Consider the following 18,431-nt stretch of genomic DNA (forward strand, 5'->3'; position numbering starts at 1 on the left):
TGTAGATAATATTAGTATGTTTTATAACAAAAATAAATTGATTTAATAGTTTACAAGGTACGGAATTTATGATTTTTTTGTTATTTTAAAACCATTCATTAAACCCTTTGCAGCAATGATTCGTCTAATCAAAAATTGTTTTAGACTAAAGTTTTAGATAAAAATAATAAGCTTTACGAATTCGATGTTGTGCCGACGAAGGGGCTTAAGATTTTTTCGTCCTCGAAATCTTGTTTTTTTCAACCCCTTGCAGTTATGGTTTGTCATATCAAAAACTTATTCAGACAAAATATTTTGGTTTTACTCCTACAAGATATAATACGTTCAAACGTATGTGATATTTTCCTTATTATGGAAGTTACTGTGATTTTTCTGTTTTTCAAAAAACCTTCCCTATTTCTACCCTTTTGGTCGGGTCGGATATTGCCCATTAACGAACTCGACCGAGATTTTCCACGAATAGATTTTATCATTAGTTTGGAAGTGATTTGTAAAAAAACTGCGATAGTTATCGTGCCCACAAATTTGTGACACACACATACACACACTCTTGAGTTGAGATCGTTATGAGGTCTATTATGGACCATGAAACGAAAAACTATATAAAAATTTTCCGGACTTTGCACAATGGAAACGGCTACAATAGGTAATATTTCTTAGAAATCTACCTAAAAATTATTTTATCGTGTGATTGAAGAATGATTGAGGAGTAATAACTTGATCACATGTTAGGACCCCAACGTGTATGTACACTTAGTGATCTATTCCAGAAGTTTTATGCTTTTATCCCTTTTGCAGCGAAGATCTCCCGACTGAATTGCCTTGTTCTATTTTATCGTATGAAGTAAGACTACTGCACTTGTACCTAATATATAAAACATTAATTTATTTGATTTTTTGTTAATATTGTGCATGATTAACATGTTAGAAATGCTTTTACATCCCTGCTCTTAGTATTTCATAAATTTTTAACCTTATGTAGGAATACCTGTGTTATCATTTTGACAAACTTGGGTTTTAAATTTGCTGCTTCTTCGGGTTATTATTATAATCTTAAGCTTGATTGGATTATGACTACCAAGTGTATCTGAATTTAATTTGATACCATTAAATTTTTTGATTGACTTCCCAACACCCTTAATACTGTACTAATATTCTTATTTTTCAATACAGATTACTTGTATGAACCCCCTTTTTAAGTTATTTTATCTGTATATTTGTTTACCCTTAACATTTTTGGTATACCTACTCTACATCATTGTAATAATGCTGGGCGTTTGTTTACCTTGATTACACTTGTCATATTTATTCTGCTGCGTGCAAAATATGTTTTGGTGGTTCTTATGTTGTTATAAGTAATTATTTTACATGTTTACTAAACAGGTCTCCTTAAATTATTCTCTTCGAAGATGTCAGTAACTTGCAATTTTTCAAAATATAACTTTTTTCTACGAAGGTTTTCATTATGGTTTGTCGTAGAAACGTATTCGATCGCCGGTTGTCGTCTTCACGTGATGAAATGAGACTTTTGATTGGCTGCGTGTCCGGGGGGCATTGGGAACGACGATGTCTCGAGAGTGACTCCCGCCTGTGGCTTGTCGCGCAATCAAGAGTCGCTCCCTTGGCCGCGCGTTCAAGGGTCGGCGACCTCGTGGCGCTGCGACGTCGCTTCCTGTCGCTTCCTGTCGCTTCCTGTCGCTTCCTGTCGCCTCCTGTCGCCGCCGCGCACGTAGGTGCACGTGCGCTCGAAGGCAGGTGGGTCGTGCTACGCACAGCGCGTCCATAAAATAATCTCCCAGTTATACATTTTAATGGTATCAATTGGAATAGTTGTAGAGTTTTGGTTCAAGGTCACAATTAAAGAGTAACTCAAAGCAGTTTTAGTTAAGCGCATGCGAGAGTACTGCTTTGTGGTTTTCTCGCTTGCAGCGCCACCTACGCTAAATGGCGTCTCCTGAGCGTAGAGCATTTTGTGTTCTGCGATTTGCTAAGAGTGAATCTGTCATTTCCGTTTAACTTAAGTTTCATTTAAAGTTTGATAGTTATCCCCCATGTGGCAAAAACATCATCCGATGGTCGAGACGACAGAGCTCTTTTTCGCTGGCCTCCACGTTCACCTGACATAACGCCGTGAGATTTTTTTCCGTTGGTGCTTTATAATAAAATATAATGTCTACGTTCCGTCACTACTTGATGATTTGCCAGAGTTGAGGCACAGAATTGAAGATGTTATTCTTCCATAACTCCGGGCGTGTTAACAAAAGTGTTGTAAGAATTGTACTTAAGGTTGGATGTGTGCCGTATAACTAAAGGTGCACATATTGAACATTTGCAAAAAAAAAACCTGTTATTTTACCTTTAATTTTATATATTTGTTGTAAATACGTAGTCTAAATTGAACTCCTACTATTGAAGCTGGGACATTCTTTTGTGAACACCTGTGTTTAAATCAATCTCACGACACACCGATGTAAGCTTTCCCAATGAAAGTTACTCACTTTATTTCTCCTTAAAAAAATATTGATTTGCTCAGTTTCTCTTGCTTCACGTGCCATCGGCTGTGTGGGGCTCAGGGCACCCGACTACGACCGTTGGGCCGTGATGTGTCTCGATCCCAACGTCATGTTAGTACTGCTGTATGCGCACGCATATTTACCGTCAATACAGTACTTACTCCTTGTGCGACAGAAGTGAAAATTCTTGCTTAATGGTATAGAGATAAATTATTTGTATTTTTTATTGAACAAGAGATGATAATTGAGAATAGTAAGGATGTTGATATGATCTCAGATTAAAAAAAAAGAAAATCCCTTTTTCCGCGCCCTATACTCTCGCATCTGTTCGCTGGTACTTAATGGCGCCTCTTTTGGCGGTTCATTCCCACGTTACCTTTGAGAATACCACTTATCTGCTTCTGCCCTTTTATTATTTTTAGGCATGATGTTAAATCACGCTCTCCAGCTGAACGAAATGATAGAACAAAAATAAACACTATAAATTAAAATTTAGCAACATTGACATATACAGGAAATAAAAAAAATAATACTATTTAGAAGAAAAAAAAAGAATTATTATAGGAGATTATAATATATGTAAACTAATTGGAATGATGTATTGGCTGATATTAAATTGTATTTGTACACTTAAGTGCCGCCAGGGTTTATAAAGGTCTACTTTCTTCTCACCACTCTAGTCTGTCCACACAAGCAATACTAATGGGTGGTGGCCATATTTCTTTGAACCCTTGGAAAACTGAAATTGCCCTTGAATTTTATTTGCCCTTGGAAAATCTTGAATTGTGCTTGAATGTTGGTATGAGTCCTTGAATTTTGTTTCATATAGTATTTTGATCTGTAGCTTGAATAAATATTCTACTCAATCTACGTTTTGGTCCGAGTAACACCTTCGTAATCAATAATTGAGATATCGATAGGTGTGCGATGTGCGTTTATTTGCTAAAGTATCGAAACAGTTGCGTGTCCGCATATTGGCGTGTTCACGACCATGCTTTGAATTGTTTGCATCAATGTTCTTTAATTTACTGAACATCTAAAACAATTTTGGTCCTTGAAATCCTTTAAGTGTGTCTTAATTTCTTGATATGTTTGTGGCCACCCGGTGCTGCGCCAGTCAAATCTCTCGCTCTGTGCTACTCGGGTACTTAAAGATGCAGCTGTCAGTAGCGCGCGTCTTGGCGCATCTTGGTTCGAAAGCCGTTCGGCAGCACATCTTGGAAGGTTTCCCAACAACTGACCACACTCCATCGGGTATTGCACAGGCCGCTTGGTCAGCTCTCACCTTCTCTCTCCACGCATGAATCCACGTTAAGGGGACCCGCATCGTCAGGTGTGTGTGTGTGTGTTAGGCGGGATGATAAGCGAACGCTCGCTGGTTTCTGGAGCGGTATCGCCTCTAAGCGCAAGGCCCTGAACTTTTGCGCAGTCTTCTTGTCGTGCGTAGGGCGACTAAGAAATTTGAGCGGCGACAGTAAAATTATATGTCGGAGAAATGAAGTTAAAGCTGTGCTGTAAGTGCTTTCAAGAATCTGTACAAGTTGTTTTATGGCTAAAAATAAATCTAAAAACACGTCTTTCAGCCTTATAACTCTTCTAAAAATACCGTTTAAAAACTTAATCCCGAAACAAAAACTATTTAACGGCCCTTGAGCGAATTCTTAAATTATATTCGTAAACAGACCCCACTCTGATATCTTGTATTTTTCAAATCGCGTTGTTTTTCCTGAAGCTCTGCTCACCATACATGTGCGCTTAAGGGCCCCGTCAACCTGCTCAAGATATCCGAGTGGGTCTGTTTACGAAAATTATTTAAGAATTTGTTGAGGGCCGTTAAATAGTTTTGTTTCGGGATTAAGTTTTTAAACGGAGAGTTAAAATGCCTAAAACGCGTGTTTACAGAGTAATTTTTAGGCATGAAACAACCGGTAAAGATACTTGAAAGTACTTAAGGGACTTGCACTACACTTTTATCTTCATTTCTCTGCCATGTAATGTTACGGCCATCACTCAAATTTCATAGCGCCTGGGAAGGGTTTTTAAGTAGATTTCAAAGAAATAGTACTTATTTTTAGCCGTTGCCATGGTGCGACTCCGGAACATTTTAATGTAGTTTTTCCGTTTCATGGTCCATAGACCCCAAAACCATCGTCAATTATAAAGTTCATATGTATAATCACAATTTTGTGGACACGATAACTCTCGCAATTTTTCACAAATCACTTCTAAATTGATTCATAAAATCTAGTCGTGGAAAATGTCAGTCGACTTCGTTAATGGACAATATCCGACCCGACCAAAAGGGTATAAATTTGGAAGGTTTTTTTAAAAGAGAAAAATCACTGTAAATCCCATATGGAAAATATCACATCAGTTTGAACGTGTTATAGCTCGTAAGAGTAATACCAAAATCTTTTACCAGAATAAGTTTTTGATACATGCGACCAGCCAATACTGCAAAGGGTAAACTATAAAAATGGTTTGAGGACAAAAAAAAAAAAATCATGATTCCCTTAGTAGGTACACTATCAAATCCGGTCAAATTGTTTGTAAATCTTATATTTTTTATCTAAAACGTTTGTCTGAATCAATTTTTGATAATACAATCCATTATTGCAAGGGGTTGAAAAATCCTGGGATTGGAATTAGAAAATAAATAAATATTCCCCCCACCGGTACACAATCGAATCCATTCTTAGTTTGTTTAACTGTCTAAATATTGACTGAAACAATGGTTAAAATAAATTGTTGTTTACCCAACCATTACTGCAAGGGGTGGAAATAAATTTTTGAAGTAAAACAAAAAACACTTTTTAATAGATATAACTTACTATAATATCAGTTAAATTTAAGTGTATAATTGTATAATTGGCTGAAACAATTTTTGATGAAACGAATTGATACTGTAAAATATGGATTGAAATTAAAAATTAAAAACTTTCTTATCAAATTTGTTTGAATTTATTTGAAACCATCTTAATATCTTAAACCTTGGCGCAAAGCAAATTTTTATACGACCACGTTATTAGTGCAAGGGATGAAAAATAGTGTTTGAAGGTAAAAAAATTAATTACCTTAGTTGGCATATAATATGAAATTCGTTCTAAGCTGTTGAATGCTGCGTTTTAAACTATTCAATGCTGGATACATTGAGTTGCAAATATTCGTAATATTATCGCTGCATTGAAAATGAGGAAATATTTAATCGATAATTTTTTAATATTGGTGCACACAAATATATTTTGTTAATTAAGTTCTTAATGTTCCAGAAGTTTATAGAAGTTTCCAAAATATTTCCAGAAGTAATAGGTACTTCTAAATCCACCTACGCCAGTAGGCTGTGCAAATTTTTAGTAATAAAAGTTATTTCAAAGCCATTATTAATCATATCAGGGCGGCGAAAGCTTGGAATCTTGGGCGGGCGAATGATGGATGGTTTGGGTGGTAGGAAATATCTCCCAGTTTAATGGGAAGTTCAGTATTTTGAATAGTAACCGCCTCGTTAAGACTATTTTAACACGTTTCTCAAATATGTAAAATTCATTATCAAAGATATGAAGTGGATCAGGAGCGCAAATCTGTAGAGAGTTTTGCGCGTGGCCTTAACCGGCACAAATAATCCTTATTTGGCCTATATGCATATGATAAGCGGGGAAAACTTTCAAAATATACAGAAATATGTCAATATAACTTAGTTTTGACATCAAACCCGTTCCACAGTAATCATTTTTTCAAGCACAAGCTGGCCCCCTAAGTGTGGGGCTTCTTAATCCCCGGGAATGGTGGTGGGGGGGGGGGGGGGTGTGTTGTTCCCCGGGGATATACGCCCACAAAGTGGATTATTTGTTACCTCTAGAGTTTTTAGTTCCAGTGGCTGTTGTGGGAGGGGGGTTTCCCCAAGGGACCGCAACTGGACCGCAACTGGCAACTGTCACTTGCTATTTAGACCGGGAAGCCTACAACTCACGTAGTTTCGGTTCCCTGCAAGAATTTCCGAAGATTTCCGAAGTTTTGCGTTTTGGTATTAACGCCACTTCAGCCGCTAAATCAGAAGTTTCCAATGAAAACAAGCATGTTGTGACTGACCTAACCTAACCTAACCTAACCTAACCTAACCTAACCCAACCCTTCGATTTTTTTAATTTCAATTTTTGAGAGAAATCCGAAGCTGCACGAACGTGGTAGGGAACCGAAACTACGTGAGTTGTAGGCTACCGATTTAAACCGTAGGTATTGGTTAGAAAAAGCGACTAGGAACACGTGTGTTGGGTTCGGGAGGGCAGGGCAGGGCAGGGCAGGGCAGGGCAGGGCAGGGCGGGAGTCGAGTTGGCAACGCCGCGCCCGAGCCTCTGCGGGGCGCCTCGCTTCGCAACACCTCCAACAACGCTGCCGGGAGGGTCGCGGTGTTGTCGGTGTTGTCGCGGGCGGGCCTTGCGCGCGAGGCAGGCGCTGGGAACGCCTCATTGTTCAGCGGCGACCAGCTTCTCATTCCCGGCGTCGCTCGTTGCGTCACTGCGCGCGCCTTGGACGCCTGCCCGGGCGTCGCCCGCTACCGGCTGTCCGCTGCCACATGCACTTGCAACTACTAGCGCTGCTGTGCCTCTTTTCCTCTTTCCATTCTTTGTAATTTGTTTAACGTAGGTACACACATACAAAACATTTTTATCTGTCACAGGTTTGACATGTATATTAAAAACATACGAGCGTATTCGAATGCAACGTTGTCAAAATTTCAAAGCAATGGGTGAAAAACTTTCTGAGATTTAAGATTTTGAATGAACGTTTACATTTTTATTCATATAGATTTCGTGTAAATCAGTTATTTGATGCGTAGACTTTAAAGAGGGGGGGGGGGGGGGGGGTCGAAGGAAGTTGCAAGAATTAATACTTAATAGGCCTCTTTCGGGGTGCCTGAGGTGTAGATGGAATTACCACCCAGACAAGCGGAGTTCCGGGGAGTGTTAACCCCAGGAAAATGTTTTAAATAAGATTCTTAAAAATGCATTTTTAAGCTATGTGAGAACCTTAAGTGCTTTTTCAGACTTTAAATTCTTAAATAAAACATGCTACTTACGAAAGGTAGATTAACAATACCGCTGACTATGATTGTTCTAATACGTTTTGAAAGAGAAGGCTGCTCTCTTATATTTTATGTTCAATGGCCGTAAATTGAGAAACACATTAGTTATATTAGCTTGCTAATGAGCTGTTTTTGTGGGTGGGGGGAGGGCAGGGCCCCTTCCTGACTACGCTCTTGATTTGATGCAGAAATTATTTCAATGTAGCCTAATATAGAATTGGACTTAACAAAATGCTGTATTTTACTTTAACAATATATGCGCTGTGTTATGGGCCCGGCCTACCTGGGCACACATACTGTGTGCAGAGCTTCAGGAAGAATAACTCGATTTAAAAACTATTCAAGATATCCGAGTGGGGTCTGTTAACGAAAAGCATTTTATAATTCGCTGAGGGCCGATAAGTAGTTTTGTATCCGGATTAATTTTTTTAACTGTATTTTTAGAAGAGTTAAAAAGGCTAAAAAGCCTGTTTTCAGAGTAATTACTAGGCGTAAAGCAACCGGGACAGATTATTGAAAGCTCTTAAGGGACTTGCATCACACATTTATCCTCATTTCTCCGCCATATAATGTTAAAGGCAGTTAAGTCTTGCGCTTAGAGGCGATACCGCGCTACAAGCACCAGCGAACATCGCGCTTATCACCCCGTCTCACTAACACAGATACAGTCCTGACGAGACGCCCCCCCCCCCCCCCCCCTTAACTTGGGACGCATGACACATGTTTTTGACATTTCTGTCTGTAAAAAAAAATTACCCGTCAACCGTTGTATGGTTACTCAAGGCCTGCGGGAGTGTGCATTCGACTCGATATTCAGTATTCCGTGAAGGCACACTTGTGATGAATGGATGATATTCGGGTCGTGCTTTCGCACCGAACTTCAGGGGCCTCCTAGTTAGGTGTGGCATATAGCCTCTAAGCGCAAGGCTCGGAACTAGTGCGCATTCTCCTCGTCGTACGTAGGACAACTATAAGAGTTTTGTGTGGTAACCATACCATTACATAGCGGAGTAATGAAGTTAAAGTTTTAATACATGTCCTTTCGGTGCTACAAATCATTCTGAAGATTAAATTAAAAATTATTCTGAAAACACCTTTTTAAAAATACACTTTAAAATACGAAGTACTGAAAAACAACTATTCATCCTCCCATAGCGTATTCTTGAATGCCTTTTGTAAACAGAAATAACTCTGATATATTAAGCTTCTTTCAATTCGCGTATTTTTTAACTCTGCATACAGTGTGTGTGTGAAAACAGTTTGTGCGCGTGTACGCATAAGTAATGTACCGAATCAATCGAATGTGTCCGCCATGTTGTCAGATACGAGACGGCTAGCAGATGACATAAAGGAATGACTTATTCTGTAATAATTCATCACGAAAATATGCTCTACACAAGACAAGTTATGCAGAGGATGTTGGTTTTTGGTTGGTTAAAATTAAATTAGATCGATCTCAAAACAGATATATTATTGCGTTACTTTCACTGTACTCACATTTCATACAATATTGATACCAAATTTGACTACTTATTTACAAGTTTTGCTTGTTGCTCATGTAGATTACATAGCAACTAAGAGATGCTGTAAAGTGTTCTGTATACTTACAATACAGTTGCCACCAGCAAAAACAAAGAGACAAGAGAAACTAAGAGTCCTTTCATACGGGCAGCCGAGTTGCCGACGATTGATCGCTCACACTGACACATTTTGTTTCTCACGAACATAAATTTTTATACGACAAAGGACTGTTATACTCCTGATTACTAAATAAAAAGTAAGCTATATACAATTTGTTTGTATATGTACAGTAGTTTAATTTATTAAAAAAAAATGTTAATAAACTGTTTATTTCTTGTGTATGGTATGGTAAAGTATGTAACCATTGTTAACCCTTGGGAACTTGTATTTTAATTTAAATGTCAGCTTGAAATTATTTTAAGTTATTTTTGCTTTTTTTGGTCGAGATTTACGAATTTTCAACGTGGAAGTGACTGATATCAATGAAGTAACAAGAAAAGTAAATTTATTTTCAGTTTGAAATTTTTTGTATATTTTTGGAATTATTTCACAATTTTTAGTTTGATATTTAAATATATATTTTTTTAAATATTGTTACCAAGATGACACCAAGGGTAAATCTGACGATCTTGTGATTGACACTAGTGAGCTCTAGCGAATATCAGGCGAGATGACGGTCGATACGAGCATACTCGAGCAGGTGGCATGTGCAAAAGCCACGTTATTGTCTCTAGTAGTAAGCATTAAAATAAAAATATAAGTTACTTTCTATATATATACTTTGTATATAGAAATCTACTATATATATAAATATACTTCATATATATATTTCGAAATATACTTCATATATATTTAGAAATATACTTTGTATATATAAACTTGATTGCAATTGTGTGTATGTTTATAAATATGTATGTGTATACATGTATTACTTGATTGCAAGTTAGTAAAGGAACGCCGATATTACGTCCACAAGGTCGAGCGACACTGGTGCACTCTAGGAACAAATATCGGAAACAAAAACAAAATTACTGCCAAGGTCAAAAGGAGTTAAGGTTTTCCAATACGGTGGCCGAAAATCCAATACACGCACAGGCACCAGCCGTCGGACCTGCTATTAGGCCTATATAGCGCGACACAAGTTTTTTAATATGATTGATGCCCACCATTTTGCATTTTAAGATTTATTTTCGAAACAGCTCGCATGTTTGTTTATAATTACAGTTTTGTGTCTCAAGTAAAATAAATCCAACCGTCTCATGGTATTTCTAACGCCTGTGTTTATGAAGAGCACTTAGAAATAAATAACGGGTGCCGTGTCATACTAAAAGATCGTTAGTTAAATACTTACAATCAAATGGTAATTGAAACAGCCGTGGAAGACTGTTTTTTTGCCTCTGTCGTGGATATTTAATCGGCCAAGCTCGCAGCCATAGATGGAGAGCAGGCCTCGCTTTATTGGCCTATGTGGTAACCAATGCTTGTAAAAGTGATCTGCCAATTGGCTTCCCCTTCCAGCTTCACTTCTCACCCGCTCTCGAGCTGGCCAGTCAATGCTACTGGTTTGGAAGGCTATGGTCTTGGTCTCAAAAGCGTGAGGCGGCTTCAACCAGAAAGCCAAGACTCGTTGAAAACGGAATGTTTCATTATTTAATTTATAACTAATGCTAGCTGAAGTACCCGGCGTTGCCTGTTCTACACACATCGTAATATAAGGAACATCACTACTGAGTTTCAACTGTAGGATACACACTTGAAAAACGGGAAATGTTGATTTTAAAGCCTCATTGATCGCACAGTCTCGGTGCATCAAGGCTACGCATCAGCACAAACCGGGTTGCCATCTTCAGCTTCATTTTGTGGGAAGGCAGGTAACTCCTAGGCAAGACGTGACGGACGCACCAAACGATAGCGTGTTACGAATTCAAAGCAATGCTATCGATTGACAAAGCTCTAAACTAAACTTTTGTTAGCGCCGTTAGTTCGTTAGCAACTGCGAGCTTCACTAAGCGGATGGGTTTCACCAAGAAGGATAGGAAGTTACCAGACCTTACTATATGACCATGTGGCGGACCTAGAAAAATGACAAACTTGCTGTTTGTGTTTTCTATTATAAAACGGAATCGTTCCCTTTTCCACTCCCTTAGGGATGGATGGAATTTCATAATTATATGTAATCTATTTCACTCTCCGGCCCATAAACTATTTATATGCAAAAAAATCAGGTCGATCCGTTGCTGCGTGAAAGGACAAACGGACACATACACTTTCGTTTGTAATATTATAGTAGGGATGCTATTCCTTAAACTCGACTAATTTGCATGGTTTTTGTAATGGTGCGACATTTTACCAACCATTCTCTGTTAATCAGTCGAAGCCACAGGGTGTGTGTGATAACTTGTGTTGCTGGTTAGTGAAGGGTGTCGGGTGAAGGAGGTGGGTTATGCGAGAGAGGGCTTGACGCTGGGACGGTGGTTGTTGCAGAGCGGAAGCTGTTTGTGGGCATGCTGTCGAAGAAGTGCTCGGAGAACGACGTGCGGACCATGTTCAGCCAGTTCGGAGCCATCGAGGAGTGCACCGTCCTGCGAGACACGAGCGGCCAGAGCAAAGGTAACCGGCGCCAACTAGCCGCTGCTTACAGTCACGTTGCTCCAGCAGATCTGTACGTTTGTCATCCAGCGGTTTGTGTTCATCGCAAAACAATAAAATAACTGACCAAGGCTTGAAATGTTGACGTCGCCACATAACTTACCCGAATACAAAACAAAATTTTTTTATTAATATTCCAGTCTTATTGACATGAGTACTGTGTGGAATGTCATGTTGAAACGTCGGCGCTGCGGTGGCGCGTCCTCTCAGCCAATAGTGTAGCGCACAATACGCGCGGAATTCAAATTGTTGCGTTACTGTTCGCGCCTGTAGCTTTGGAGGATTGTGTTTCCGGACCTTGTTGTTCCTTAAAAAAAATTGCTTTTGACATTCCCTGCCACCCATTAAATAAATGGCTAGCAATTCTGAAGATACTGTATATGCATTGAAGCATAGAAATGCGATAGTGTTCTATAGATGCTCCAATCACTACGTGCAAAGGGAATGGAAGTGGTAACAATATATAACACGCACAAAATAGCCACAACTACAGTAAAGGCTCACAGGGCGTGAACCTGAATTTTAAACAGCACAAAACACGCGCGTAATGTAGTAAACGTTAACTCAAAAAATACGTTTCTTAATCACAGGCACACGAGGCAAAAAAATTTACAAATAGAGCAATTAAAAAATTAAAATTGACACTAAGAATGCAGGTAAATAAAAAGCTTGGCATTTAAGGCGTGCACAGATAAAACCTGGCACTTTAACATGCAGCCCTTGACAAGGTACAGGTGCTTTTATTTACAAGGGAAATGCCAGCAACTTCACAAGAAGTTACTAGTATGCACGATTGATCCAAAACGAAATTGAACTAATAGACTAAAAGAAAAACAGCACCAAGTACAGGGTTATATATAGATGAGTACTCAGAATTAATACGGTCCTTTACAATGACTCAGGGTAAATATTTTGAGAGTTACGTACACACTGTGTGACAACATGACTGGGGTAGAAATCGCGACAGCGAACAAGTTCACATCCCCGCTAAAGAGAATAAACAACACGTAGCCAAGGCGAAGTACCTCACGCCGACAAGAGTTTTCTGATCCTAATGGCAAAGCAAAGTCCTAAACAAGCATAAAAGACGCTAGCACTTAAAGGATAGAAAACGAAATGCTTGCCACAAAACTTACACTGTGGCTGCCGAAAATATAGTTAATGCAAAACTGTATAAGGGGAAGGACTGAGTTAATTGGTATCGCCACACTGTGAGCATTAGACTTATCAGTTTGTTTTATAGTGCAAGTGGCCACACTGTAATTTTTTTGTACTTTTACAAAAAGAGTCCTTGGAAACTCAGTTTCCACCAATATCATTTATTGCAAGGCAGAGCTTTGTACCATTTGCAGTTTTACATGTGTTATCGTTGGCAACTAGTTTCCAAGGATTTTCCTGGTAAAAAGTACAAACATTTTTTTACACGGTAGTTAATCTTGGGTGTGGCATGGATTGGGTTATGAGCTATTATGTGCATGATACGAGTGTCAGGCCTGACACTCGCACTGGCGTTTCATCGTTCCATCATTATTTCGTGAACGTGAATAATTCACGTACCGCCACTTCGTGTACCAAAACGGCTGCGTACCGAAACAGATTCGGTAAAAGCTAAAGCTAAGCCAGTTTTCAGATGTATGGTAAATATTGAAATATAAAACATCGTAGTTCGGAGACGCTTGGTGAATATGCTTGACAACTGGATTTACTTAGGGTTGTTGCATACTTAGTATTTAAATGAATACGTCTTGGTTCAGCGCTGCTTGGTCTACATACGTGTCATCGGTTTTTTTTTCAGAACGTTATTGCATACTTAATATTGTAAAGAAGGCCTCGTGGTTCGGAAATGCTTAGTCTTTGTGCTTGTAGTTTGCAGTCTTGGTAGTCGTAAGGTGCACCAATTTATGGCCTCCATGGCAGGCGTGATGATAACATATTCATTCAGCCTGGCAGTTGTCTTCTATAGTGTCCTTGTTAATAGTGAGAATTATTAATTTGAACGATTTTTAAGTAAAATACCTTTTTGCACCGACTAAGGATCGAACCGAGGACAGAAATAGATGGAATCAGTCAGTGAATCAATATGTATTATTGTTAATGTATATATTTTAAATTTTCCCCCCCGGAATTTTTGATTGATAAATACAAATTTTCATGGCCAAGATTGACAGGATGGCGGATGCTACGATCTGTTGATTAACATTACTGCACTCTAACGGGTGTGAATTAAACAAATATGACAGCAGTACACTCCAGAAGATGATGCGTGCAATATGCGACAATATTGCTTCAAGTAGCAAGCATTGAAAACATAAATGATGTTTGCGCTCTCTAGTAGACGACTTGTACAATATGCGACACTGGTGCTTCTAGTAGCAAGTATTTAAAACAAAGTTGGTGACTCAACCGCCAACAGAGGTGCTGCTATTAATCTCCATATCTAACAAAATGTAGGTCCGAGTATGTAACATATTGTTTAGTTATTAGTCTGGTATGTGTCTCGATGGCCGTGTGGTCAAAGGCGTAAGTTTTCCATACCAAAGGTTCAACTTGTCATCGTTCGAATCACCTCGCTTTCGGGTAATTTTGTATAAAAAATTAAATTTAATGTATCTATTAGGGTCATAAAAACACTGGTAGGTAATGGAACATCGACCTCGCGTGCATGAGACAAAGCGAGGCTGGCTCATTCTTTGAACAAACAGCAGAAACAAACTTTCTCTTTTGCTGGCAAGTGAGTAGGTCGTGAGCTGTGAAAAAGGGGGAGGGAAGCAGCTATGTTTATCTAGCTACAAGTCACTTTCACTTATGTTTCGTCCAGCTAACAGAACAAGCGTGTGTTGTCTGACCGTAATAGCGCTCGATGATGTCCGTAACGGAAAGTGCAACGTTCAGGCAGCGGGGGTCAAGGTCATTCAAGATGGACACACAGGTTATTCAATATGGCGGCCGCAGATACCTGGATCCTGAACAAGCCTGCAGCCGGTGCCCCAGAACATACATGATGCACATACTCACTAGCGGATCCAGAGGGGGGGCTAAGGGGCTCAAGCCCCCTCCAAAAGCATCTGGGTCCACTATTGTTTTAGTGTTTGCCTTGATAAAGCCTAGCCTCAGCTGGGTCAAGCCCCTCCCAAACCAAAATCCTGGATACGCCACTGCGGACATACTATACATACAAAGCAGAACTATGTTGATATTTCATATACTCCTGATATGCTAATATAATGAAACAAGTTGTTTCAGTATTAAAATACTTAGGGCTCTCTTACTTCCATCGCAAGCAGGAATCATTAATTTGGGACAAGCATGCAGCTAGGCTACATTGTTTTAAATTTAGATTAAACCTAGCAAAAATAATTTTAATATAAAGTAAGGGAAGTCAAAGTACTGTGTCAAAAAAAATGTGATCGAGTCTTTCAATACTCGCCAGTAATGGTGTTAACATCTGAACTCGGTAACAGGCAGATTCATGTGTTCTCATGTTGCATTAAACTTACAATACGAAACTCGAAACATGAAAGTTATCTTTGAATTCTTAAAAATAATACCTAGCGTGATAAATATAAGGATAATATTTATTTTAAGGGGATAAAAAAACGGTAACTAGCGAGAGAGAGAGAGAGAGAAAGTGAAAGTGGTCTACAACCATATGAAAGAAGCGTGACAATATTTGCAAAAAATGCTGACTGACATACCGGAGTATAAATACTTTAAATTAAATATTTTTATTTTGATACTTTGATAAATCTAACGCGTATGTTAAATTCTAAGTTATCTACTTAAATTTAAAAATTTTCTTTCATTTATCTTTTCATACTCATAACAGTTCTTATAAAACAAACATTCATTTATGCACTTTTACAAATTACTGCTGAAAATCTATTTAATCTTATGAGAAGAAACAAAAGAATTCCAGAAATGAGGTTTGTCAGGTGCCTTACGATGACGGGCCATGTTTATATTGGGTGTACAGAAAAAAAAAATCCGAAGTTGAATGGACGTGGGTCATTCGGGCGTCTGGCTCCTTGCCAGCATCGAGCTTTATGAGAAAAAAAAAAGGGGGGGGGGGGGGGAAGAAATGTCCAACGGGTCTGGACCTCTTGCTTCCACAATTTTAAAGGGGAAAAAAAACCAGCGAAGACAGAAATAAAAATTACAGCAGTTTAGCTACTTTTGTATTATTTTTTTTAAGGATTATTGTAATGCTTAATGCGCTATAATAATATATTTCCTCGTCATTACAGCACAACATGCCTCATACACAGAAGCAACATTTTTGTTTCTAAGTAGTCTATATTTGATGCCGGTTTGCACACGTGTTAGTTGTAAGGATGTATTTAATACAAACTTGACATGATGTGTTTCACGTATTTAATAACATTAATATATGTAATTTTAATTTGTTTTAAAGATATCATCAAATAATTTACTAAAGCACTAAGTATTAAAACAATTAAAAAAAATACTAAATGTTCAATTTTCTTTTCTTAAGCCAAATATTACTTACTTAAATTTCTAGTTGTAAAGGATTGAGTTATAGAATCATCTATTCCCTGAGATTTTATTTAAGTGTGACAGTGTTCTTTTAAGATCAAATCTTAAAGAAAACTTGGTTCATAAAAAGATACAATGGCTGGACTGGACCCCCTCCTTCACAAATCTTGGTCGGGGCCTTGCTGCTAGGGTCCCGTAACTACGCGAAGTTGGGCGTCCAGTTAGGCACATGTTCCAGGGCGAGTACAAGCCAGACAGTTCCTCAACACGCCGCACCGCTGGGAGTGGTTGTGTTTCACACGGCGCGGTCTTTCTCAGCCGTGACGCAAACTGCAGGCGCTCCGCGAGCCCGTGTACATATAGTACCACGAAGGTTAATGCTAGTAATACAAGCCCAGTTTGTTTATTCCCTCTCTGGTATATTCTGATACAGGAATATTTATGTATAAAACAAATCTTACTCAAACATCCTTAAGGGATGGAATTTCTGTAAATGGTGATTTTTTTTGGAGTTTTGTAAGTTTATTATTCATACTGAATATTTTAACTTGCACTTAATTAGCTTTGAGCAGTGATTTATTATTGGAAAACTAAATGCAACCTTTTCAGTTAAGTTTGGAAAATAAAAAAAGAGGCTCAGTTTCTTAATTCCACTTAATTTAGAAAACAAATTGATGAAATTACAGAACATTCTTGCAAGAATATTATACACATTTCTTTTTAAAATGCCAGGAGATTTTACGGGCGATACATAAAAGGTTCTAACCACGCCCGTTCTCTTGAAGCATGTGGTTTACGGGTAATTTTTTCTGAAATCAATTTAGTCACCACATTTAGTTATTTTTAACGTTACCTACATGATTGGACTGAATGAGGTGTAAGAAGTCTATTAAACTTCCTTACTCGCCACTACACGAACTCTTGTGATTATTTTACTGGAGCGTCGAGTGCCAGTGAGAACACTGACACGCACGAACACACAGCAGTGCCAGGAGGGAGCGGCGATCGCCCAGAGCCCTTGCGGGAAGCCGTAGTGAACCACGCAGCTCTCTGTTCGTGTCGGACTGTAGCCAGGGCCGAAACTAGGGGGGGGGGGGGGGACAAGCGGGGCATACGCCCCGGGCGCAAAGCTGTGGGGGCGCCGAAATCGCTTGCATTGTAATTCTTACTACAACTGGTAACTGGTAAAAAGTTTTTTAACTTGCATGCCAGGAATGTCTAATCTGATTTACAATATAACGTTTCAACATATTGATTTTAAAATACTCTGAGAAAAATGTTAAGTTCATCATTAACATAAAAAAAGTGTTAAGGGAGAAGTTAGAAAGTTTTAATGCGTCCTCTATACGAATACAGTACAATGTTGTCACAGAGGGTGGTACCACTGGCTGTGAGGAAGAGCATCCTCTGTTTGCTATGATGATATCATCAAAATCTTTGCTGCAAAAAGGTCTCGCAAGTTGAATTTGAATCTTTAAAAAACATTTATGACGACAATTTAATGAACAAGTCTAGTGATTATACGGACTACTTTATGGACGTAGTGGGTTCATGCATGGAAGTTACAGTAGCACAGAAACTGTTACATGTAGGTATGGAAAATGCTTAAATAGCACCAATTTTCCGTGGGAGGGCCTCCGGACCTCCCGCTTTATTGGTGTGGTATGTGCAAAAAAAGAGGGGGGGGGGGGGGGGCGCATGAATTCATTCATGCCCCGGGTGCCAGAGACTCTAGTTGCGGCCCTGACTGTAGCTTCTGGTCCCTGGATGCGGTCCTGGCCCGTGTCTGGGGGACCGAGGTGTCGGAGCTGCTGTCGGCTCTAGTATCCGAGACGGAACTCTTCAGGTCTGCGGAGAGGGAACTCGCAAGGCAACCTTCCTCCTCGTGACACCAGTGGTGTTTACCTGCGGGCGTTGGCATCCTCGGATGTTGGCAAGAGGTATTGGGTCAGGATTTGTAAAAGTCCTCTCTGCAGGCATCGGCAGAAGGTTCGGAAACTTAACCTCGAGGGTCAGCACTGCCGTCGGGTCCCAAAGGCCTTTTTGGCTCACCGTGAAGAACCAATGTCCAAAGGCAACAACTAGTCTGGTCTCGGCTTTTGCTCTGGGAACGGGACACAACCAGGCGGAAAGAACGCTGCAATCTCGTCGCAAGAGTCCTCGTAACAATACAC

At 39.3% G+C, this 18,431-nt stretch overlaps 1 protein-coding gene across 46 annotated transcripts in view; it reads left to right on the plus strand.

The window, feature by feature from the left end:
• LOC134531020 (CUGBP Elav-like family member 1) overlaps window positions 1-18,431 on the plus strand; it is a 1,002,129-nt gene that overhangs the window by 843,243 nt on the left and 140,455 nt on the right. For all 46 annotated transcript variants that reach the window (XM_063366464.1, XM_063366463.1, XM_063366465.1 and 43 more), the window contains one exon: window positions 11,599-11,724. In XM_063366464.1, the coding sequence (XP_063222534.1) occupies window positions 11,599-11,724 (126 nt within the window). The remainder of the gene's footprint in view (window positions 1-11,598; window positions 11,725-18,431) is intronic.

The sequence above is a fragment of the Bacillus rossius genome, chromosome 3, assembly GCF_032445375.1.
Source record: "Bacillus rossius redtenbacheri isolate Brsri chromosome 3, Brsri_v3, whole genome shotgun sequence".
NCBI classification, from domain to species: domain Eukaryota; kingdom Metazoa; phylum Arthropoda; class Insecta; order Phasmatodea; family Bacillidae; genus Bacillus; species Bacillus rossius.